The 24399-nt window shown below is 42.3% G+C and overlaps 2 protein-coding genes across 2 annotated transcripts in view; both read right to left on the reverse strand.

Annotated features, from left to right (window-relative positions):
* Nucleotides 1–24399, reverse strand: part of LOC129423420 (complement factor B) — a 105074-nt gene that overhangs the window by 63367 nt on the left and 17308 nt on the right. The window lies entirely within an intron of this gene.
* On the reverse strand, nt 4935–16347 carry LOC129423419 (complement factor B-like). Its single transcript, XM_073871208.1, has 18 exons — nt 16197–16347; nt 14348–14542; nt 14047–14232; nt 13407–13580; nt 13172–13271; nt 12934–13030; nt 12601–12748; nt 12369–12500; nt 12085–12177; nt 11687–11824; nt 8794–8900; nt 8556–8688; nt 8307–8445; nt 8152–8231; nt 7927–8027; nt 5794–5923; nt 5581–5627; nt 4935–5462 (listed from the first exon to the last, which is right to left on the reverse strand). Exons 1-18 carry the CDS (start codon nt 16252–16254, stop codon nt 5292–5294), a joined length of 2229 nt encoding a protein of 742 aa, XP_073727309.1. The 5' UTR covers nt 16255–16347; the 3' UTR covers nt 4935–5291.

The following is a 24399-nucleotide window of genomic DNA, read 5'->3' on the forward strand; positions in this document are numbered from 1 at the left end:
CGGGGGCAGATCGGACTATGTATGTCTGAATTACAACAGCTTTCTGTTTCATGGTGAAACATCACACTTTGCCAGGCCGCCACGGACACGCCCTTCAACGAAAAGTCAAGATCTTTGCAATTTATCATCGCAAAGGGCTTAAGATCAGTCTGAGCAAATATGATGATGATTTTATTAAATCTCTAAGAGCAGTAAATCACAGCGTAAAACATGGTATTTCCTCCTACCTCTAGGTGGCGCTATGAGTGAAGTTGAATATTGGCATTGAAATGTGTTCAGGCCAAGACCCTTATCAAACGTGTGAAGCGTGGGGCAGATTGGACATTGTATGCCTGAGTTAGAGCCACTTCCTGTTTCATGGCGAAAATGCAGAAATTTGTCAGGCCGCCACGGACACACCCTCCAACGAAAAGTCAAAAGCTCCGCAATTTAACATCGCAAAGGCCTTTAGATCAGATTGAACAAATATGACGATGATCGGATTAAATCTGTAGGAGGAGTTCGTTAAAGTATGAAGCCTGGAAATGACCAAATTTGCACAAAAATCAAGGCAAAAATTTAAAATGGCGGACTTCCTGTTGGGTTAAGAGCTTCACTCCAAAAGACTTTTTTGTAGGTCTTGGGGTGATAGATGATCCTACCAAATTTCGTATCTGTACGTTTTTCGTAGTGGGGGGGCTGTTCTCTTGAAATTTTGCAGGTGGCGCTATCGAGCCATTTCTACATGCCCACTTCTGGCGCCTATACCACATGTAAATTTTCGCCACTTCTGACATGTGTGCAAAATTTCATGAGTTTTCGAGCATGTTTCGCCCCTCAAAAATGCGATTCACTTTGGAGAAGAAGAAGAATAAATAATAATTAAAGCTGCAAGCAGCGATGGAAGGGCCCTCGCACGCATGTACACCGCCACCCTATGGCATTAGTAAAGCAGTGAACCAGGGGGATATGAAATAAAGTGGGTAAATATAGGTGGATATTCAAAGAAAAATGTATGTGCAACACCGCCTGTGTGCAGCAGGTGGCGCTATGACGGTACCTGATTATTGTTATATTGACGTGTTCAGGCCGGGACCCTTATCAAACGTGTGAAGTCTGGAGCAGATCAAACAATGTATACCTGAATTACAACAGCTTCCTTGATTATAATGAGCATGCAGGTGGCGCTATTGAGCCATTTCTACACGCCTACTTCTGGTGCCTATGCCACATGTAAATTTTCGGCACTTCTGACATGTGTGCAACGTTTTATGACTTTTTGAGCTTGTTTAGCCTGTCAAAATGCGTTTCATTTAGCGATACTTTGCGAGGCCGCAACGGACACGCCCTTTAATGAAAAGTCAAGGTCGTTGCTTTTTATCATCACACAAGGTCTTGAGATTACACTGGTGAAATATGATGTTGATATGTTTAAATATCTAAGAGCAGTAAGTCACAGCGTAAAACATGGTATTTCCTGCTGCCTCTAGGTGGCGCTATGACTGTTACGGAATTATGCCATGTTTATGTGTTCAGGCCGGGACCCTTATCAAACGTGTGAAGTCGGGGGCAGATCGGTCAATGTATGCCGGAATTACAACAACTTCATGTTTCATTGCGAAACATCACACTTTGCCAGACCGCCACGGACACGCCCTTCAACAAAAAGTCAAGATCTTCGCAATTTATCATCGCAAAGGGCTTAAGATCAGTCTGACCAGATATGATGATGATTTGATTAAATCTCTAAGAGCAGTAAATCACGGCGTAAAACATGTCATTTCCTGCTACCTCTAGGTGGCGCTATGACTGAAGCTGAATTTTGGCATGGAAATGTGTTCAGGTCAAGACCCTTATCAAATGTGTGAAGTGTGGGGCAGATTGGACATTGTATGCCGGAGTTAGAACAACATCCTGTTTCATGGCGAAAACGCTAAACTTTGTCAGGCCGCCACGGACACGCCCTCCAACGAAAAGTCAAAAGCTCCGCAATTTAACATCGCAAAGGCCTTTAGATGATACTTACCAAATATGATGATGATTGGATTAAATCTCTAGGAGGAGTTCGTTAAAGTACGAAGCCTGGAAATGCCAAAATTTGCACAGAAATCACAGCGAAAATTAAAAATGGCCGACTTCCTGTGGGTTTTAGAGCCTGGTTCCAAGGGACTTTTTTGTAGGTCTTGGGGTGATAGACGATCCTACCAAATTTCCTATCTGTACGTTTTTCGTAGCGGGAGGGTTGTTCTTTTGAAATTTTGCAGGTGGCGCTATCGAGCCATTTCTACACACCTACTTCTGACGCCTATACCACATGTAAATTTTCGTCAATTCTGACGCGTGTGCAAAGTTTCATGAGTTTTCGAGCATGTTTAGGCCCTCAAAAATGCGATTCATTTCGGAGAAGAAAAAGCAGAAGAATCTGAGCAAAAACAATAGGGCTTTGCACCTACGGTGCAGGCCATTCTGGCCTGCTCCTAGGTGCTCGGGCCCTAATAATAATAATAATAATAATAATAATAATAATAAACCGAGCAAAAACAATAGGGTCCTCGCACCCCGGTGTGCTCGGGCCCTAATTAAAGCTGCAAGCAGCGATGGAAGGGCCCTCGCACGCATGTGCACCGCTACCCTATGACATTAGTAAAGCAATGAACCAGAGGGATATGAATTAAAGTTGGTAAATATAGGTGGATATTCAAAGGAAAATTGATGTGCAACACCGCCTGTGTGCAGCAGGTGGCGCTATGACTGTACCTGATTATTGTTATATTGACGTGTTCAGGCCGGGAGCCTTATCAAACGTGTGAAGTCGGGTGCAGATCGGATAATGTATGCCTGAATTACAACAGCTTCCTGTTTCATGGCGAAATATCACACTTTGCCAGGCTGCCACGGACACGCCCTTCAACGAAAAGTCAAGATCTTCGCAATTTATCATTGCAAAGGGCTTAAGATCAGTCAGACCAGATATGATGATGATTTGATTAAATCTCTAAGAGCAGTAAATCAGAGCATAAAACATGGTATTTCCTGCTGCCTCTAGGTGGTGCTATGACTGAAGCTGAATATTGGCATTGAAATGTGTTCAGGCCAAGACCCTTATCAAATGTGTGAAGCATGGGGCAGATTGGACATTGTATGCCTGAGTTAGAGCCACTTCCTGTTTCATGGCAAAATGCCGAACTTTGTCAGGCCGCCACGGAAACACCCTCCAACGAAAAGTCAAGATCTTCGCAATTTAGCATCGCAAAGGCCTTTAGATGAGTCTGACCAAATATGATAATGATCGGATTAAATCTCTGGGAGGAGTTCGTTAAAGTACGACGCTTGGAAATATCAAAAAATGACAGAGAAAATTCAAAATGGCTGACTTCCTGTGGGGTTTAGAGCTTAGTTCCAAGATACTTTTTTGTAGGTCTTGGGGTGATAGATGATCCTACCAAATTTTGTATATGTAAGTTTTTCGTAGTGGGCGGGCTGTTCTTTTGAAATTTTGCAGGTGGCGCTATCGAGCCATTTCTACACGCCCACTTCTGACGCCTATACCACATGTAAATTTTCACCACTTCTGACGCATGTGCAAAATTTTATGAGTTTTTGGGCATGTTTAGGCCTTCAAAAATGCGATTCATTTCGGAAAATAATAATAATAATAAACGAAGCAAAAACAATAGGGCTTTGCACCCACGGTGCAGGCCATTCTGGCCTGCTCCTCGGTGCTCGGGCCCTAATAATAATAATAATAATAATAATAATAATAATAATAAACGAAGCAAAAACAATAGGGCTTTGCACCCACGGTGCAGGCCATTCTGGCCTGCTCCTCGGTGCTCGGGCCCTAATAATAATAAACAAAGCAAAAACAATAGGGCTTTGCACCCACGGTGCAGGCCATTCTGGCCTGCTCCTCGGTGCTCGGGCCCTAATTATGCAATGTACAGTAATAAAAGAGTTTATACATTCATACAGTCATTCATATACAACCGGCCCTTTGAGATTAACCGTAATGCTGATGTGGCCCGCGATGAAATTGGGTTTGACACCCCTGTATTAATGGATACAGTATAAATATGCATAATTATTAAAATATATAGGCTATGGCATGTTATTTAGAAATTAATAAATTGAATGTTTATCTTGTATGGACTTTGAACTTGTTTTAACGCGTTTCCCTCGTAGATGGTTTATTTTTTTTATTTGCTAATAAAAGATATCAAATAAAGTTGTTTTTATATTTACTCGTATAGGAATAGCTGTGTTATAAGTGGGATAATGTACAAATAAATCTCTTCAGTGATATCAAACTGTCGGGAACGTGTCCGTACCTCCTTACACCTAACTGTGATACTTTCTAAATTATGAATCTTTCTCAACTATATTATTAATCAAACATACACTTAAATTGATAAGAGCAAACGTTGGCGACCACAGGTTGCAACTAATTGCGGGCTGCAACAACGCAAATATACTGGTTCATTTGGCGGAACAAAGTATATAAAGTGGGAGGAGTTGGATCTGGATCCAACCCCGCCCCCTGGATGTTGTGTTCCGCAGTGAGGACCATCTCGAAAAGTCCGCTCCCCTTCTCACTCTCATAATGGGAGAGGGAGGGTGTTACTGCGCCGAGTCGAAGTACTCCCAAAAGTGCTATTACGCCATAAAATGTAGCTCCTCTTTAAATCCGCTTAGAAAAGCGCTACGTTTTATTTTGTACCACCAAACTTGATCGTATAACTACTCGTCTTAAATAGGAAAAACGTTTGGTCACTTCTAACTTTATTTCTAAATGGTACCATTGAATGAATGGGGCTAAGCTAAATGCTATCGAAGCGTCGCAGCGCGCTCCAGCGCTTACGTGCACGCACACAGATGATAAAGGGATGTATCAACAATTCTTAGTTAAGGTAATAACATATTTTAATATTGAAAATAAGTAGACTATTCCTTTAACAACAACAAGGGATATGCAACTAAATATTACTAATTTAATAGTTTAAAGTGAAGTTAAATCTTAAGAAATGTATTCAGTTTATAAGTATCTAAAGAGAAAAATGTTTACTCTGCTGTTTTTTTAACAGCTTAATATTCATTTTCTTTGTTTCCCTTTAAAAGTAGAAGACACACTTGATACATTTTGTTAATGCTTTGATTTGGCATTAAATATCATGTTTTCCATACATCCGAAATAAAGGAATTAAAATCTATTTATAACATTTCTGCACTTTTTCACTTTTATTAGTGCTATTTTTTAAACACTATACATGCATAAAGTTTCTGAGGATGCAAATAAGCTATTGCTAAATAAATGTTCATAAGAATGTTAGAGGAGTTCCTATTCTTTCATTTCCCAGATATTTTTTAAGGAATGAACGTATTTCTGGACTGAACAGATTTGTATGGTAATCTCTGGAATCTTTCTCAGATTTAGGTTTAGGGCTGCGTGTACACATATCCTTCACTCCCCAGCTTACAATACCGACCTATCAAAGATATTTCTTATATTAAAAACAATCATCTCTCAGAACAACATGCACATTTGCTTGTAAAGGGAAGTTAACAAACATAAGACTGAAGTGGAGAAATTATTCAAAATCTCACCTGTACTATTCGAGCACCAGGAACAAATGTGGCACCTCCAGAATCACCTGTCACAAAATGACATGCACAAACTAAATCTTTGTATAAGCCTGACAAAACGTAAATATGAATTTTAAAACAAACGCTATGAGTGAGGTTTAATAATAATCTTTTGTAATAGCTAAACTAGATATTGGCAAATACAACACACCCTATTGCAAATATCACACATACCTTTACAGGCAACATCATCTGTGATTGGTTCGATACCACCACTGCACAAAAAATTGTGTGATACAATATCCTTTGCATTTGTCGCAGTAATTCCTTTTGCTTTTTTTGCATCTTCAATACAATCATTCCACTGAAAATACAACAAATTGACATGAGAATACTAAATGTTGAAAATTTCCTAAGGCATTTTCAATCATAATAAATGCACACATGATTGTTCCCTTTCAGTCGGTCACTACGACGTCGCGTCGTGACCGACGAGTTGGGGGCTCGCTTGGAGGGATCAGTCTGCTTCGTTTACTACTAAAACGCCAATAAACTTGGCATTGAGGTATTTGCATAATGCAGGCGCCGCCCCGCCAGGTGCGTATATAAGCCGCACGTGCAAATAGGGAAATTAGCTTCATTTCGCTTCGAAAGCCGTCAGTATCTGCTACTGAGAAGCTACTTTCTGCTCTTAGGGGAAATGATTGCTGAAGTTGGTTGGACAGGCAGTACCTCAGCGGACGCTCGCAGTTTTCCACTACTCTACAGCTTTTTTGTTTTGAAGTTTAGTGAGTGCGTTGCTGATCCCTGTGCGCATCATCAACTGAGCATCTAAAGAGTGATTTCCTAAAAGAGTGATACGGAGAGCTGAACCCTTCGCGCCCTCCCTCTATCCCTCCTTGGGACCTGTCCATGGTGCTGAAAGCCCTGCAGGACACTCCTTTTGATCCTTTGCAGTCTGTGAGTTTCTCACATTGAAAACTCTGACCCTGCTTGCATTGGCCTCCGTTAAAAAGGTAGGGGACCTTCATGCATTCCCCATCGACGATTCGTGCCTTCAGTTTGGTCCTATGCTCTCGAGTGTAACAGACCCAGACCAAGCTACGTGCCCAAAGTTCCCACCACTCCTTTCAGAGATCAGGTTGTGAGCTTGCAAGCGCTGCCCTCAGAGGAGGCAGACCCAACCATGGCTTTATTATGTCCCGTATGCGCGCTCCGCCTCTACGTGGATCGCACGTAAAACCTCAGGACCTCAGACTAGCTCTTTGTCTGTTACGGTGGTCAGCAGAGAGGGAAAGCTTTCACTAAGCAGAGGATGTCTCATTGGATTGTAGACACCATCGCCCTTGCTTATAAACTGCAGGGCATTCCTTGTCCATTTGAATTGAGAGCTCACTCTACTAGAAGTGTTGCCTCATCTTGGGCACTCGCTCGTGGTTCCTCGCTGACAGACATTTGTAGAGCTGCTGGTTGGGCGACACCTAATACGTTCATTAGATTTTATAGTGTTCGTGTCGAGCCGGTCTCTTCTCGTGTTCTCTCCTCACCTGGGAGATCATTGAGCACTGGCTCGCATGTCGGCTTGCAGCCCCCGACTGACGCTACACAATAACGTATGGAAGGCCTTCAGGTCAAAAATGCGTAATAGTTTGATTTGACCCTCCTCCGCTGCCCTGGCAGCTGATGTTGCGGAGCATCGACTGTCAGCCTCTCACTAGCTGCATCCTCGTGAACCTATGTGTTTGGCTCGGGCATCCACATTGCGTCCCTACACGGGGTTCCTTTGTGAGTATTTTTCCGTGGGGTTAATCCTACTAGCCCACGAACATCTAGTGCCGGCCTTCTGCCTTAAATCCTATTCTCCATCTCCTTAAGTGAACCGGAGGGCTTTATGCAGACACTGGAAGAGGTCAGCTCCAGCGGCGTTTTGGTAGGGATTCCCAATTCGTCGGTTATGACGTGGCGTTGTATTGACCGACTGTCTCGGTTACGTATGTAACCCTCGTTCCCTAAAGGAAGGGAACGGAGATGTCACGTCCCGTTGCCACAGGTACTGCTCCTTGCTGTTTACGGCCGGACACTTTTCCCAGCTTTCTCAGCAAAATTAAGCTAATTTCCCTATTTGCACGTGCGGCTTATATACGCACCTGGCCGGGTGGCGCCTGCATTATGCAAATACCTCAATGCCAAATTCATTGCCGTTTTAGTAGTAAACGAAGCAGATTGGTCTCTCTAAGCGAGGTTCCCAATTCGTCGGTCACGACGTGACGTCTCCGTTCCCTTCCTTCAGGGAACGAGGGTTACATACATAACCAAGACGATCATATACACAGTAAAAATGTAAAGTTCAAAATTACACATAATTACCAAATTTCCCTGTTTGATTGTGATGTCCTTCTGTTCAATCTTGACTCCGATACTTGACATGAAAGCAGCATTCACGGTTTCTGCACTCAACAGCATCTCCTCTGTAACAACGTCAATGAAATGTAAATTGTATATTAGTCGTTGCATATAGTGAGCTCGTAAGTTTGCACACCACATGCAGAAACCTTGCGATAAAATATTTTATTTTGCTTGTTTTAAGCTCACCATGTTTTTTGCACGTTCCCTCTCTGTCTGAAAGTTTTAGAGCTGCACTGGTTTCCTTGGTGCAGGGGATGCAGATTGGTCTGCACAGACAGGTTATTTCGATAATATGCACTTTCTTATAAGAGTAAAATCACTTTGATCAGCTGTGTCCTTACCGAATATCAGGACTGATGATTACAGGCTCTTCCAGTTGAAGAAGGGCTATGTCAAATTCATAATATTCTGGAATACCCTTGTGACGCTTTGCTGTGAGATTATAGCGAGGATGAGGTATGTACTCTTTAACTTGGATTCCTAAGGGTGGAAACGGAAAACCACAGAGGTGTAGCCACTTCAATTTTTCTTTATAAATCAGCTGGGGAAGAAATAAATTCTTTATTATACACGTGAAGACATGAAATTACCTTTAGACTTTGATTCCATGTCAACAGTTATCTTATCATGTGTATCATTAAAATTGAAGCAGTGAGCCGCTGTCAAGATGAAGGTCGATGTGACTAAAGACCCCATGCAATTTGACATCTTTCCATCACTACGCTGCAAAAACAAGTAAAAAACCTCCACAGTCAAATTAATGTGAACAATAACAAATGATTGAAAGTACTTAATTTGTTCTGCTTAAAAAGACAAAGAGATGCCCACAATCACTAAAATCTTTGCCAACCAGGGGTATTGACGATGCTTATGGGAATCTGAGCCATCACTGTAATCTTTGTAAAGTCCACACATTTGTACACTGGTACCCTCATCTGTTAAAGAAAGATGGTAAGATTAATTCATATACATTACCAATTTAAAGTTCATAGGGTCACTTACTCAATATTTACTCACATTATTATTTTAGAATAATAGTAAACTTGTCAAATGATAAAATAACACCAGCGTTAATATACATTTTAGCATCTTCAATGAATTCACCCTTTGCCTAGAATTTTCAAAAATGTTCTCTTTGAGATTTATTAAGCGGTGTCTTAAAGGCGGAGTCCACGATGTTTGAAAGCCAATGTTGATATTTGAAATCACCTAAACAAACACGCCCCTACCCCAGTAGAATCTGGACCTTCTGTTGATAGACCCCCCCACACATACGCAACCCGGCAAGGATGTCGGTTAGTAGACACGCTCCTTACTGCTGATTGGCTATAAGTGTGTTTTGGTAGTCGGCCCGTCTCCTTTTCCAAAGCGTTTTTCAAACATCATGGACTCCGCCTTTAAAGTTTCACCTTGAAATGCTTTTTAAACACTAATGAAGAACTTCCCATATTATATGGAATCTTATGGCTGCTTTTTCCTTATTATTTAGTCCAAAATAATATATTTTTTTTTCTAGGCGACCTAGTTGTTTTGTGGTTGGACCTGGCCAATGCCTATGGGTCCATACCGCACAAGCTGGTCGAGCTTGCTCTACACTGCCATCATGTTCCCAGCAAGACAAAGGTCTTGATCCTGGACTATTACAATAACTTCAGGATACGCGTCACCTCTGGGACAGAAACATCAGACTGGCATCACATTGGGAAAGTAATAATAACAGGCTGCACCATCTCTGTTATTCTTTTTGCTCTGGCCATGAATATGATAGTTAAGTCAGCCGAAGTGGAATGTAGAGGGCCCTTAACAAAGTCAGGCACACGACAGCCCCCTATTAGAGCATAAATGGATGATCTTACCATCACAACTACATCAGTTCCAGGGAGCAGGTGGATCCTACAAGGATTTGAGAGATTGATCACCTGGGCAAGGATGAGTTTTAAGCCCTCCAAGTCAAGGTCCATGGTGTTGAAGAAGGGAAAAGTGATTGACAAGTTTCGTTTTTCCATCTTAGCAACTGTCATCCCAACCATCAAAGAGCAACCTGTCAAGAGCTTGGGAAAGCTATTTGACTCCAGCTTGAAAGACTCTGCCGCCATCCAGAAGTCCAATAAAGAAGTGGAAGCTTGGCTCACCAAGGTTGACAAGTCTGGGCTGCCTAGTAGATTTAAAGCCTGGATCTACCAACATTTCATCTTGCCCCGCATCCTTTGGCTCCTGCTGGTCTATGCAGTCCCAATGACAACAGTTGAGTCCCTAGAAAGGAAGATCAATGGCTTTCTTCAGAAGTTGCTGGGCCTCCCACGCAGTCTTGCCAGCTCTGCACTGTATGGGACAAGTAACACCTTGCAGCTACCCTTTAGTGGCCTCACATAAGAATTCATGGTGGTACGCACCAGAGAAGCCCTACAGTACAGTGACTCCAGGGACAGCAAGGTGTCATCAGCGGGCATCGAGGTGAGAACAGGAAGGAAATGGAAGGCTGGGAAAGCAGTGGAGCTGGCAGAGTCTTGCCTGAGACAGAAGGCACTAGTCGGCACTGTGGCGACAGGCAGAGCAGGCTTGGGGTACTTTCAGTCTTTGGGGCCTATTGTCAGTCAGGTCTGTGGCAAGGAAAGACACCAGCTACTCCAGGAAGAGGTCAGAGCAGGCGTGGAGGAAGAACGGGTTAGCAGGGCATCAAGCCTCTGGCAGCAGGGAGCGTGGACTAGGTGGGAGAGTGCAGCGCAGGATTACCTGGGCAAACATCCTGCAGGCAAATTTCCATCGGGTCCGTTTCCTGGTACAGGCTGTATATGATGCACTGCCAAGCCCAGCGAACCTTCATGTTTGGGGGAAGAGTGAGACACCATCCTGCATCCTTTGCTCAAGGAAGAGGCTCTTTAGAACATCTCCCCTGCAGCTGCCCAAAGGCTCTGGCGAATGGGCGTCATCATTGGCGACATGACCAGGTGCTTAAGATAATTGCTAAGAGTTTAGCCTTAGCCATTTGCACCAGCAAGAACCACCATGCTCTAAAGAAGGCTGTCCCCTTCATTAAAACTGGAGAGAAACCCGTGGCATGCTCACAAGATCGATCTGGGAAAACAACTGAGGGTCCCTCAGCATATCGTAACAACACATCTCCGCCCAGACATGATAGTTACCTCAGAGGTTTCAAAACAGCTGATCATGCTGGAACTTACCTTGCCCTGGGAAGAGCGGATGGAGAAAGCAAATGAGAGGAAACATACCAAGTACCAGGATCTGGTTGCGGAGTGCAGGGAGAGAGGCTTTGAGCCCATAGAAGTTGGCTGTAGAGGCTTTGGCGGTTTGTCTTTTTGCAAAGTCCTCACCCGTTTGGGCATTACAGGGGAGGAGAAGAAGAGGGCCATTCGCAAGTAAAGCTGCAGAGAAGGCCACAAGGTGGCTTTGGATTAAGAGGGCTGATCTGTGGACTGCTACTGGGACACAAGTCGGGGCCTGATCAACCCCGGCTGGATCGACTGGGCGAGGGTGTATGATGTTGTGAAACCCGAAACATCCAATGATCCCAGGATACATCAATGAGGATGCGTCCCAGTGCATTCATGAGATGTTTCTTGCTTATAAATAGTTTTTAGACATATGCTTTCGGATTAAAGGCTTTAAGATCATGAAAAACATTTCAGTCTAGTAATCACAAACTTTTATATATATTAACAGAACAAGATAAATTGAGAAACATGATAACATAATACAGTACCAATCATGGTGTCAAACGTCTCCTTTAAATCTTGCAGACCTCGAAGTTTGAAAAAAAACTTTTCATTTTCTCTGTCAGTCTTTAAATGATTTATATCCTCAGCATTTACATCATCACCCATTCCAAACACATAAAGGTCTGAAAAGAAAATGAGTATGAGTAATGAGGAATTTTGGACAATATAATACTATAAAAATCTTAAAAATCAGTAATATATGAATAAAATTTTCTCAGTTACTGTGCTGCTGTATGAGAATGGTAAAAATACAGAATCAACAGAATAGTCATCTTATTTTTACAAAAAATTGTTTTCTGCTAAAGTAGCTTAGATGGTAATAGTGATATAACAACAGACTAAAGGTTCCTGTAAAAACAAAAAAATTCAGATTCATCCTTACCAAGTTTTTCCTCACGTAAAGGATCCTTTTGTATCACAAGATTTTTTATTTTGACCACGTTAGGTTTGGGATTTCCACCCATGTTGGCTTGACCTACAGTGTGAAATAAGGTGTAAAATACATTAAATATTATATACATAAATTAACATTATTAAATGATCTGCGGCACAATTTTTTATGATTCCATTTCACATCAAAGGCCCTTAAACAGATACACTGCTAACCACTTGGAAAACAAGTCTACATTGAAAAAAGTATAAATATAGTTAAAATATATTCAGTACCATCAGAGAACAAGATGACAATATGTTGAGTCTTAAGAAAGCTCTTTTTATCAATTTCCTTCTCAATTAGCATACTCTTATAAATGTTAAAGTAAGCTTTGGCGATATTAGTCCCTGTTCGCTTCCATTTACCTGTAATGTACAAAAACACAGGCAGATTAAATGACGATACATACAGATTCACTCTCCGATGAGAAACTAAATTAAGTGCTTATCCAACCAAAACACTTACTGCTATATTTAAAATCTCTTAGTTTATTAAGAATTTGTAAGAGGTTATGTTTTTGACCACTCTTAAATTCTTGCATAGAGACAATCCTGGTAACATCTGTGGCAAAAATCAAGATCTCATAATTTGGGGAGACCTCATAGTAACTGATCTGTGGGTAAAGGATGAAGTCAAATTAATTTTAATTTTGTTCAGTTGCACATTACTATAATAACAAGAATATAGTAGTACACAATTATGCAATGTCACATGAGTGCTGTTATACTAAAATATTAGCACAACTGTGATTTATTTACGATGGGATATGTGGTAAAGAATAGAAATGCAGGAAATTACCTTTTCTATGAGTTTACTAATGACACCTTTCGCCTTTTCAAACTCGTTTTCATCTATGATATTAGATACATCAAAGGCAATGTAGACATCAAGCTTTCTGCCTAAAAAAAACACCTTTTATTCACTGTTATTGCTTTTACTCACAGAACTGAAGAAATGAAGAATAGGTTTCATGCAATGTGCGGTGACAAAATCTCTCAATATGTCAAAACAAACTTGCAGAGGAAGATAACAGTACACACCTATTTCTTCATACTGTTGAGAAACCTGTAGATTTGTCTTTAGAGAAGAGCTGAAACTCTCGGATGCTTCCTCTGGGGTGTCATATGTGAAATCAGCTGTATTTACAAAACAATAACAACAGCATTAGAGTCCCAGCACAGACAGCCCATGTTCATTTTTAGGAACATTTACAGTCAATGCGGTACAAAGGTCACATGTATGTACAGTTTCTGTGAAGTAAGAAGGTTTACCGTAACATTCCGGTTCTGTCCCTGACCACAGGCCACTTTCCTGACAGACTCGCTCACGGGAACCAATCAATGTCAGTTCACGATCACACTTGTATGTGACTTTGTCATCAATATTAAACATATTGCCTGACCTTGTAGTGCCAGGGGGAACACCAGGATCAGGACAGTGATCCGCTGTGAGAAACACATATGACACAACTCATTATTGACATGATTTTGTCAAGCAAAGTAAATATTGTCATTCACAGCTCTCACTATCTAGTTTTTTTTAAATCCAAATCCCAGGCAATTCACATAAAAGACTGTTTATGCTTGTAAAAAATATTTCAAGTTTAACATTTTATTCATTCATGTTTTCTTATAATTTAGGATATAGTTAGGATTCTCGTCTAAATTACATTATTTATTCATTAGCACTAATCCAGTATCCAGGGCTATATTCATGGCGAGAACTGGTTGATCCATACACCAGAAACTTCGCACACAAGTCGGAAAATTTGGCATCGCCAATCCACCTAGACTGCTTGTTTTTGGACTGTAAGGAAGTAAACCTATACACAGGGAGAACATGCAAAGCCCAGACAGAAAGGCAACAGTGCTACCCATAACCCACCCCAAAATTGCATTACTTGTTACTTACAGTTTCTTCCACAGATTGGTGTGCCACCACTCCACTTCCCATTAGGTTGGCAGATTCGGGCCACTGAGCCACTGAATGTGTAGCCAAAATGACACGAGTAGGTTGTTGTGCTGTTCACAAAATACCTCTGCTTTAAAGGATAGACATCGCCGTTTTCAAAACCACGAGGATCGGGGCATGTGACCACTAAGATACATATAGACACAAATGCAGAATATATAACTCGAATGATGTTTTTGTTAGTTTTTAATGATTAAGAATGGATTATAGAGGGATACAGATGTCATACTCTATTGCTTACTTTTGCACTGTGATTTCTTTATGGGTTTTGGGTCCCATCTTCCATTTTTACACTGCCGGCTCTTAACAGATGGGTAATAGCCTTCTGGACAAGTATATCTTAGAACGCTACCTTCAGAAAAACTATTTGAGAGAGAAAATCTCCCCATACTAATGTCCAGATTCTCATTAGAGCACAAGGTGGAAGTCGGAGAACCTGTAGGAAATATAAAAATTATACATTTAATTACAAGTATACACAGGGTGCGATTTGCTGGGGGGGATGCGTGGGATTTCCCCCTTTCTGGTCAATGTATCCCTGCCTCTGCTTAATTATTTTTATCCCCGGTGGGGATAAATTTATCCCCCCCTGAAAGTGATCAGTGCTACTACACTAGTGGCGAGACAGATCACAAAACTTATCACGGATTGTTTGATTAAAGTCAATTTTGTTTTAAAATGCGCTACTTTGGCTGGCTCTGATATAGCTGCCGCGCAGCCTCTCTGTATTCACTACTCTGCAGACTTGCTCAATGTCCCGCCCGCGGCGCTATCTGATTGGTTACAGACCCGGTTACACCTCATGAGTAATAGCCTATCAACACTTGCGAGATGGTTATGGAGCTGTGTGTCGAAACGATGAAATGCAGCATATTCAGCCGCATATTAATAAAGCGGGAATAAACATAACAATCTGATTATCTGTTTATGATGACAAGCAGAGTTGGTCTCCCAGTCACACCACTGAGAATGGCCGAAGTTACACATGATACATGCCGATGAGGCGTTTACCGAGGCGCGGGCGTGTCCAGTTTGCGCAAATGAGGCTAAGTGACTAACACATAATGCATCTGACTTTTCTGTCGTTTCGCTGTTGCTCAGCATCGCGGTGTAAAGTTGGTGTTATTGCTTTGAAGGCAGCATTGGGGCTGTTTCTGCTGTGGTGGTTTGGCTTTGCGATCGATGCATTGTTCGTGTTTGTGTTTGAGTTGGCACTGCGTTGTGCCGTGTGGTTTTGCCGTTCGGGATTTGGTTCTTGCGTGTTTTTTCGTTGTGCGTGGTCGCGCTTCATATGTGTGGGGAAATATAAGCTATTAGAGTAAAAATATTGCGTTAGGCTGCTTCATGAGTTGATAAGAAAAAAGATTTTACAATTCCTGCAAATGCAGTGATGAGTTCATGTTCTCATGATTTATTTTTATGAATTAAAATGTTTTGAAATGTGTTGTGGACAGAGACGCATTATGTCAAGAATTATAAAAAATCTTCAATAAGCTCATAATTTGTGCTAAAATAGTATAAATGTTTAGTTTTAAAACCATTTTGAAAAGCTGGTTATATTTTTATGTTTCTGCGCAAGTTAAGCAGACAGTGAGGTTCGGGTTTGTTCCGATCAGAGGTCGTGAGCGGAGGGCGCATTTCTGAATATTAGAAATATTGTAATTAGAAATATATATTAAAAATAATAATATTATAATGGAATTTTGTTAGGTCGGCCAATGATTACCAAATTTCTCATATTGCTCTTCATAACCACTGAAAACAGTCAAAAAAGTTAAAACTAGTGGTGGGTACAAAATGACTCATGACGAAATATGGTGGGTACCCACCGTCGCCGAGATCGACGCCTATGAAAACATCCCCCCCTCTGTTTTTTTCACAAATCGCACCCTGAGTATACATTAAAAAATATAGCACATGACTTATATGTTACACGAAATGTAAAAAAAAATGAAATGTTGTAAAATAAAACAGTATAGTAGTAGTTTGATGAATAACTGTGATTTAATTCAATTCCAGTTACAAGACTTTCTGCTGTTTGAAGAGATAACTTGATGTTTTGGATTATAAAGCAGTGCAAGAAGACCTACCGGTTATAAGACCACATAAATATGCAAGTATGAATAGATGAAGTGCTTCATACTCCATGATGCTCTTTTCTGTCCCCCCAGTAAACGAAACAACAGAGGACGTTCACTGACATATTTATACACCAGTGAAAGGAAGTGACTGTACATATTTAGCATGTAACAGAGAAAACATCTAACCTAAGCAATAACCATCATCAAAGTCAAACTTTGTTTTTTGACAATACTTTTGTTTATAGATTATTTAAAATGATCAACCATAAAATCACAGTCAAAACCGGCTTGAATTATGAAATGCTTTTATTAAAAGGTTTTAAAACTTCTATTTTACACTGTCTGCTTTCTTCTGGTGTGTTTTCGTAGTCCTCATCAGTATTTTATTTATATATTTATCTCATTAGAATCACCACCACAAATAATAATCACAAAACCATAAAAAACCCTGCAACAGTTTAGTTGTACAGCATGTTATCCTTATAGACTATATACACACACACAGTGTCTACACATTGTGTGCATATTCAGTATACCTACTACAGCAATAGTATGCTATTCTATATATATTCTATTCTATTCTATATATTCTATATAAAGTGTCTATAGGGTAATTCAGCCCTGGAACCAGTAGAGGAATCTAAAGACACACAACAATTTACCATGAAACATTTGATGTTGTTTAAATCACTAATAAAACTTCCTAAAGAAGGTCACCTTGAAGAAGGCTGTCCACATGCTGTACAAACATTCATCATACAGAAAGCTTATAACTATGTTCATGACTGGAAGTGCCACGGCTATGTTCTGAATGTTCAGAGTGAGCTTGAAGGATGGACCCAGCCCTTGAACCTGAGCAAGAGAGGAAGCAGAAGTAAAGATCAAAAGTCATCTCCTGTCATTGTGGTTAATTTACTCCTAATGTTGCTTAACTCACCACAGCATTCATTTTGAGCGGCTCGGCGACATCGGCGTGAGGCTGGACTCTAGGCCTTTGACATAGCCTGCCAGCCTGCACAGGTCCATTTTGACCTGACACTATAGCTGTAGATATATTGTTACAGTTTTTCTCGATTGCTAAAACACTATAACCAGACTTTGGAACTAAAATTTCAAAACCATAACGTCATTTTTCAAGAAGCACAATCATTTTGCTGACCTATAAACACTACTCCCCTGCTTTAACACAAAAGTCAGATTTGGAGGGTGAACTTTTACTTCAAAACTCTACACACAAATCCCTACATTTCTCTGTGCTTACACCATTTGGTCATATCATTCAATACTGTTCACTCAAGTCAGCACAGCTTAGGCTCAATTAGCAAACAATTACCAAGCTGGAAACACTAATAGTCAAAAATGAACACACATCAATCAGATTCTTCAATAGCCCGAATCAGTTCACTGAGCTTTGGAACAATGGATCCACAGAGAAATGAAGGAATAGGTTGAGGAGAAGGAGGAGGAAGAAGAGTAAGAGGAAAAGGCAGAGAAGGAGAGAAAGAAGGAGGACATGGTGAAGGATGAGGAAGAGGACATGGTGAAGAAGGAGGAAGAGGAGGAGGACATGGTGAAGGAGGAGGGAGAGGAGGAGGACATGGTGAAGGAGGAGGAAGAGGACATGGTGAAGGAGGAGGGAGAGGAGGAGGACTTGGTGAAGGAGGAGGGAGAGGACTTGGTGAAGGAGGAGGGAGAGGAGGAGGACGTGGTGAAGGAGGAGGAAGAGGACATGGTGAAGGAGGAGGGAGAGGAGGAGGACTTGGTGAAGGAGGAGGGAGAGGACTTGGTGAAGGAGGAGGGAGAGGAGAAGGACGTGGTGAAGGATGAGGAAGAGGACTTGGTGAAGGAGGAGGGAGAGGAGGAGGACGTGGTGAAAGAGGAGGAAGAGGACATAGTGAAGGAGGAGGGAGAGGAGAAGGACGTGGTGAAGGAGGAGGACGTGGTGAAGGAGGGGGGAAAGGAGAAGGATGTGGTGAAGGAGGAGGAAGAGGACATGGTGAAGTAGGAGGAAGTGGAGGAGGACATGGTGAAGGAGGAGGAAGAGGACATGGTGAAGGAGGAGGGAGAGGAGAAGGATGTGGTAAAGGAGGAGGAAGAGGACATGGTGAAGGAGGAGGGAGAGGAGAAGGACGTGGTGAAGGATGAGGAAGAGGACTTGGTGAAGGAGGAGGGAGAGGAGGAGGACGAGGTGAAGGAGGAGGAAGAGGAGGAGGACGTGGTGAAGGATGAGGAAGAGGACTTGGTGAAGGAGGAGGGAGAGGACAAGGTGAAGGAGGAGGGAGAGGACAAGGTGAAGGAGGAGGAAGAGGACATGGTGAAGGAGGAGGGAGAGGAGGAGGACGTGGTGAAGGAGGAGGAAGAGGACATGGTGAAGGAGGAGGGAGAGGAGGAGGACGTGGTGAAGGAGCAGAAAGAGGACATGGTGAAGGAGGAGGGAGAGGAGGAGGACGTGGTGAAGGAGGAGGAAGAGGACATGGTGAAGGAGGAGGGAGAGGAGGAGGACGTGGTGAAGGAGGAGGAAGAGGACATGGTGAAGGAGGAGGGAGAGGAGGAGGACATGGTGAAGGAGGAGGAAGAGGACATGGTGAAGGAGGAGGGAGAGGAGAAGGACGTGGTGAAGGAGGAGGAAGAGGACATGGTGAAGGAGGAGGGAGAGGAGAAGGATGTGGTGAAGGGTGAGAAAGAGGACTTGGTGAAGGAGGTTGGAGAGGAGGAGGATGTGGTGAAGGATGAGAGAGAGGACTTGGTGAAGGAGGAGGGAGAGGACGAGGTGAAGGAGGAGGAAGAGGACATGGTGAAGGAGGGGGGAGAGGAGGAGGACGTGGTGAAGGAGGAGGAAGAGGACATGGTGAAGGAGGAGGGAGAGGAGAAGGATGTGGTGAAGGAGGAGGAAGAGGACATGGTGAAGGAGGAGGGAGAGGAGGAGGACATGGTGAAGGAGGAGGAAGAGGACATGGTGAAGGAGGAGGGAGAGGAGAAGGACGTGGTGAAGGAGGAGGAAGAGGACATGGTGAAGGAGAAGGGAGAGGAGAAGGATGTGGTAAAGGAGGAGGAAGAGGACATGGTGAAGGAGGAGGGAGAGGAGAAGGATGTGGTGAAGGATGAGGAAGAGGACTTGGTGAAGGAGGAGGGAGAGGAGGAGGACGAGGTGAAGGAGGAGGAAGAGGAGGAGGACGTGGTGAAGGATGAGGAAGAGGACTTGGTGAAGGAGGAGGGAGAGGACGAGGTGAAGGAGGAGGAAGAGGACATGGTGAAGGAGGAGGAAGAGGAGAAGGACGTGGTGAAGGAGGAGGAAGAGGAGGAGGACGTGGTGAAGGATGAGGAAGAGGACTTGGTGAAGGAGGAGGAAGAGGAGGAGGACGTGGTGAAGGATGAGGAAGAGGACTTGGTGAAGGAGGAGGGAGAGGACGTGGTGAAGGAGGAGGAAGAGGACATGGTGAAGGAGGAGGGAGAGGAGAAGGACGTGGTGAAGGAGGAGGAAGAGGACATGGTGAAGTAGGAGGAAGTGGAGGAGGACATGGTGAAGGAGGAGGAAGAGGACATGGTGAAGGAGGAGGGAGAGGAGAAGGACGTGGTGAAGGAGGAGGAAGAGGACATGGTGAAGTAGGAGGAAGTAGAGGAGGACATGGTGAAGGAGGAGGAAGAGGACATGGTGAAGGAGGAGGGAGAGGAGAAGGATGTGGTGAAGGAGGAGGAAGAGGACATGGTGAAGGAGGAGGGAGAGGAGGAGGACATGGTGAAGGAGGAGGAAGAGGACATGGTGAAGGAGGAGGGAGAGGAGAAGGACGTGGTGAAGGAGGAGGAAGAGGACATGGTGAAGTAGGAGGAAGTAGAGGAGGACATGGTGAAGGAGGAGGAAGAGGACATGGTGAAGGAGAAGGGAGAGGAGAAGGATGTGGTAAAGGAGGAGGAAGAGGACATGGTGAAGGAGGAGGGAGAGGAGAAGGACGTGGTGAAGGATGAGGAAGAGGACTTGGTGAAGGAGGAGGGAGAGGAGGAGGACGAGGTGAAGGAGGAGGAAGAGGAGGAGGACGTGGTGAAGGATGAGGAAGAGGACTTGGTGAAGGAGGAGGGAGAGGACGAGGTGAAGGAGGAGGAAGAGGACATGGTGAAGGAGGAGGAAGAGGAGAAGGATGTGGTGAAGGAGGAGGAAGAGGACATGGTGAAGGAGGAGGGAGAGGAGGAGGACGTGGTGAAGGAGGAGGAAGAGGAGGAGGACGTGGTGAAGGATGAGGAAGAGGACTTGGTGAAGGAGGAGGGAGAGGACGTGGTGAAGGAGGAGGAAGAGGACATGGTGAAGGAGGAGGGAGAGGAGAAGGACGTGGTGAAGGAGGAGGAAGAGGACATGGTGAAGTAGGAGGAAGTGGAGGAGGACATGGTGAAGGAGGAGGAAGAGGACATGGTGAAGGAGGAGGGAGAGGAGAAGGATGTGGTAAAGGAGGAGGAAGAGGACATGGTGAAGGAGGAGGGAGAGGAGAAGGACGTGGTGAAGGATGAGGAAGAGGACTTGGTGAAGGAGGAGGAAGAGGAGGAGGACGAGGTGAAGGAGGAGGAAGAGGAGGAGGACGTGGTGAAGGATGAGAAAGAGGACTTGGTGAAGGAGGAGGGAGAGGACGAGGTGAAGGAGGAGGAAGAGGACATGGTGAAGGAGGAGGGAGAGGAGAAGGACGTGGTGAAGGAGGAGGAAGAGGACATGGTGAAGGAGGAGGGAGAGGAGGAGGACGTGGTGAAGGGTGAGAAAGAGGACTTGGTGAAGGAGGTTGGAGAGGAGGAGGATGTGGTGAAGGATGAGAGAGAGGATGTGGTGAAGGAGGTTGGAGAGGAGGAGGATGTGGTGAAGGATGAGAGAGAGGACTTGGTGAAGGAGGAGGGAGAGGACGAGGTGAAGGAGGAGGAAGAGGACATGGTGAAGGAGGAGGGAGAGGAGGAGGACGTGGTGAAGGAGGAGAAAGAGGACATGGTGAAGGAGGAGGGAGAGGAGGAGGACGTGGTGAAGGGTGAGAAAGAGGACTTGGTGAAGGAGGTTGGAGAGGAGGAGGATGTGGTGAAGGATGAGAGAGAGGATTTGGTGAAGGAGGAGGGAGAGGAAGAGGACGTGGTGAAATGGGAGGAGGGAGACGAAGGGTAAGGTGACAAGCAGTCTCAGATGAAATTCGAGCCACTCTTGCTGACCATCTCCTTGTCCATTGTATGACTATGAGGGAGGCTGAGCAACGAGTAAAGTCTCATTTGAGTCACTTTACTGTTGCCTCCATCTTCAGAGCCTTCAGGGAGGAAAACAGATAGATGTACTTACAGTAAGACTGTTCTGTACAGTAATTTTAGAGTGCATACACTGTTGGACTATGCTACTGGAATAAAGAAATGCCTAAAATTTCCTTGCATACAGATCTACATATCAGTAGATGAATGCCAGGGGTGGATCATGCAAGAGGATTTTACCCTCGCTGTTTGGCTAGGACCAATATATCCTGTGATGTGGATGAGATTCTCTGGCCTGACCCAGAACAATGTTGAGGAGGAATACAGTTTTTCTGAATTGCTAAAACACATTTTTTTAAACCATCACTCATTTTCTCAAAACCATAAACACAAATCCCAATTTTAAACTAAATTTACAGAACCCCTGACTCTTCTAGCAAAATCAAACAATTCCTTCAAAACCATTTCACTTGTATTCAAAATCAAACCAAGCTTTCAAATCATACACACATAAGTCTATAATATAAAACACTACAAGCATCCATTAGACACTACCTTAAAAAATGGAAAACACAACATCCAGGACATCTGCTTACAGAAAAATACATGTTTATTGTACATAACAACACACTTGACAAATACTGTTAAAAATCTATATTACTGTAATCACAAGTTCAGTTCAGTAAATATAGTGAATACTTTACTGTAAGTACTGCAAGTAATAGTAAGTTTTCAATATTACTGTAAGCAGCACTTGTATTTTGTAAAAAGTCAGCAATCTAACTGCAAATTTTTCCAATTGCATCGTCTCTGGTGTCCTTTTCTTCCTCATACTCTTCATCTGCCTCTCAGACTGTTTCCAATCCACACAATTGGTAAAAAATACCATTAGATAAAAGTGTGTAGAATTTTGAGTTGTTGTGTTTACTCAATGATAATGGTGTTGTAGTTGTGTTCAACTTTTGCCTGCCTGTGTTTAGCATTTATAAAACACGTTCATTGCAGTGTGAAATGTGTGTTTTAGTGAAAAGTTTGTGTTTAGTGTTTTGCAAAAAGAGTGCATGATTTGACAAATGGGTTTAGGCCACTATGAATTTGGTTCAGAGATTGGGGTTTAGTGTTTTAGCAATTCAGAAAAACTGTAATACAGTTTTTTACAATCACTTTGCTACTATTTTCAGAACATTGATGTCATTTTTCACAACTCTAGACAAAACTCACAACCAAAGATCAAAATGCACATTTTTCAAAACTCTTAACTCTTTTCTCAATTGCTTGGATACAATACACATAAAACTTGGATCATTTGTTCATTCAATCAAAATCACATGTTCAATATGACACAACTTAACATCAAAGTACTACTGTTTCAAAAGGCAATTCACACATCACATTTCAAATAAGTGTCTATTCATTTTCTTACAATGATCTAACTATCAATCAATACAACTGCCCAAAATGATAAGTAACTGTTGCATTATTCGTAATAGTTGTATGGAAACAGACAAAGAATCTTCCATGTTTACTGAAAATCATGAAAGTTTCAAGATAATGAGGTTCATTGTAACCAATAAGCATTGAGCATGAACCAATTATCACTGTACTGTATAGATGCAGGCCCTTGTAATTGCTTGTCCAATTCTGCCAACTTGTTACTGATGATTGAGTGCAGATTGTGAAATGATGTGACCTATGTTGTGATTGTACTGTAGTGTTTTCATCAATACATTACAAACTTTGTTCAATGATTCCAATGTGTCTGTCGTATTCTCTCTACTACTGCAGTACTTTTACAGATATGTATTTGCTCTACATGTACCATAATGAAATCTGTATCACCAATTTTGTTTTACAATATTTAATGATTGTACAAACAATGACTTAGTGAAACTATCAGTTGCTTGTGTGTGGGTGATCTATAGTTATGTTTCCATGGTATTTCACAGTAAATTTGTGTTTTGAAACAATGATTGTGCAAGTGCAAGATGTCTTTAAAGATGTGAATGCACAATGCAATGTTTTGAACACTAGACAGCCTGTGTTACAAGTGATTACCGTTTTGAGTTTTGTATCTAGAGTTGTGAAAAATGACATCAAGGTTCTGAAAATAGTAGCAAAGTGATTGTAAAAAACTGTAAAAAAAAAGTTTTACAGTTGTGCTGTGTATAGCACATGAATGAATAAAAATGTGCTAATGCATACATTGATTGTGTCTTTTTTGGTCATGTGAAAAGATTTTTGAGCGGGAGAACCACAAGCAACTTACCAGTTTTTGATTTTTTATTTTGAATTTATTGCGCCAGTGTGTAAGACTATGTTGTAGTGTGTGTGTTTTTGAAAGCTTGTGTGTGTTGTTTGAGGGAAAAGTCTGGTTTTTCAGTAAGAATGAATGGTTTTGAGTTTTGACCTGAAAATGTGATGTTTGAAGTATTTGGTGAGATGTTATGCAATTGTGTTTAAGGTTTTGAGAATATGATGCATAGTTTCAAGAAATGTGTTTTAGCAACTGAGAGAAACTGTAATGTGGTTTTAATAAAATATGATTATAGGTTACTAGTAGCAACTAAGACAAGTGATTATAATATACTTAATAACAAGAATTAAAGTGTGACAAACAACTGCTAAATATTTTATATGATTTACCTGCTGACTTGCTGGAGCTTTGAATCCATGTTTGCAATGTTGAACTGCCTTTAGCAGCCTCCCTTTCCACTCTGTCTTCTTTTTTGTGAAGGGATTGGTTTTTTGTATATATTTGTTGTCTACAAAGTGTGCCAACAATCACAAATTTGGTAATATTAATGATTGGGTATTTTTCTTTGATAAGACAAGCATTGTAATTCTAAGAATGAGAATATTTTGTTGTTATTGATAGCACACATACATCTCGATGTCTATTTGATGTCTGCATTTACATCTGCAAGATGTTGTTTTTTGATTGTTTGCTCATCTGCAAAACGTCTCTGAGACGTTTCCTAAAATATATAGATATATAGATATAACATATTGA

The sequence above is a fragment of the Misgurnus anguillicaudatus genome, chromosome 9 (genome assembly GCF_027580225.2).
Source record: "Misgurnus anguillicaudatus chromosome 9, ASM2758022v2, whole genome shotgun sequence".
Lineage (NCBI taxonomy): Eukaryota > Metazoa > Chordata > Actinopteri > Cypriniformes > Cobitidae > Misgurnus > Misgurnus anguillicaudatus.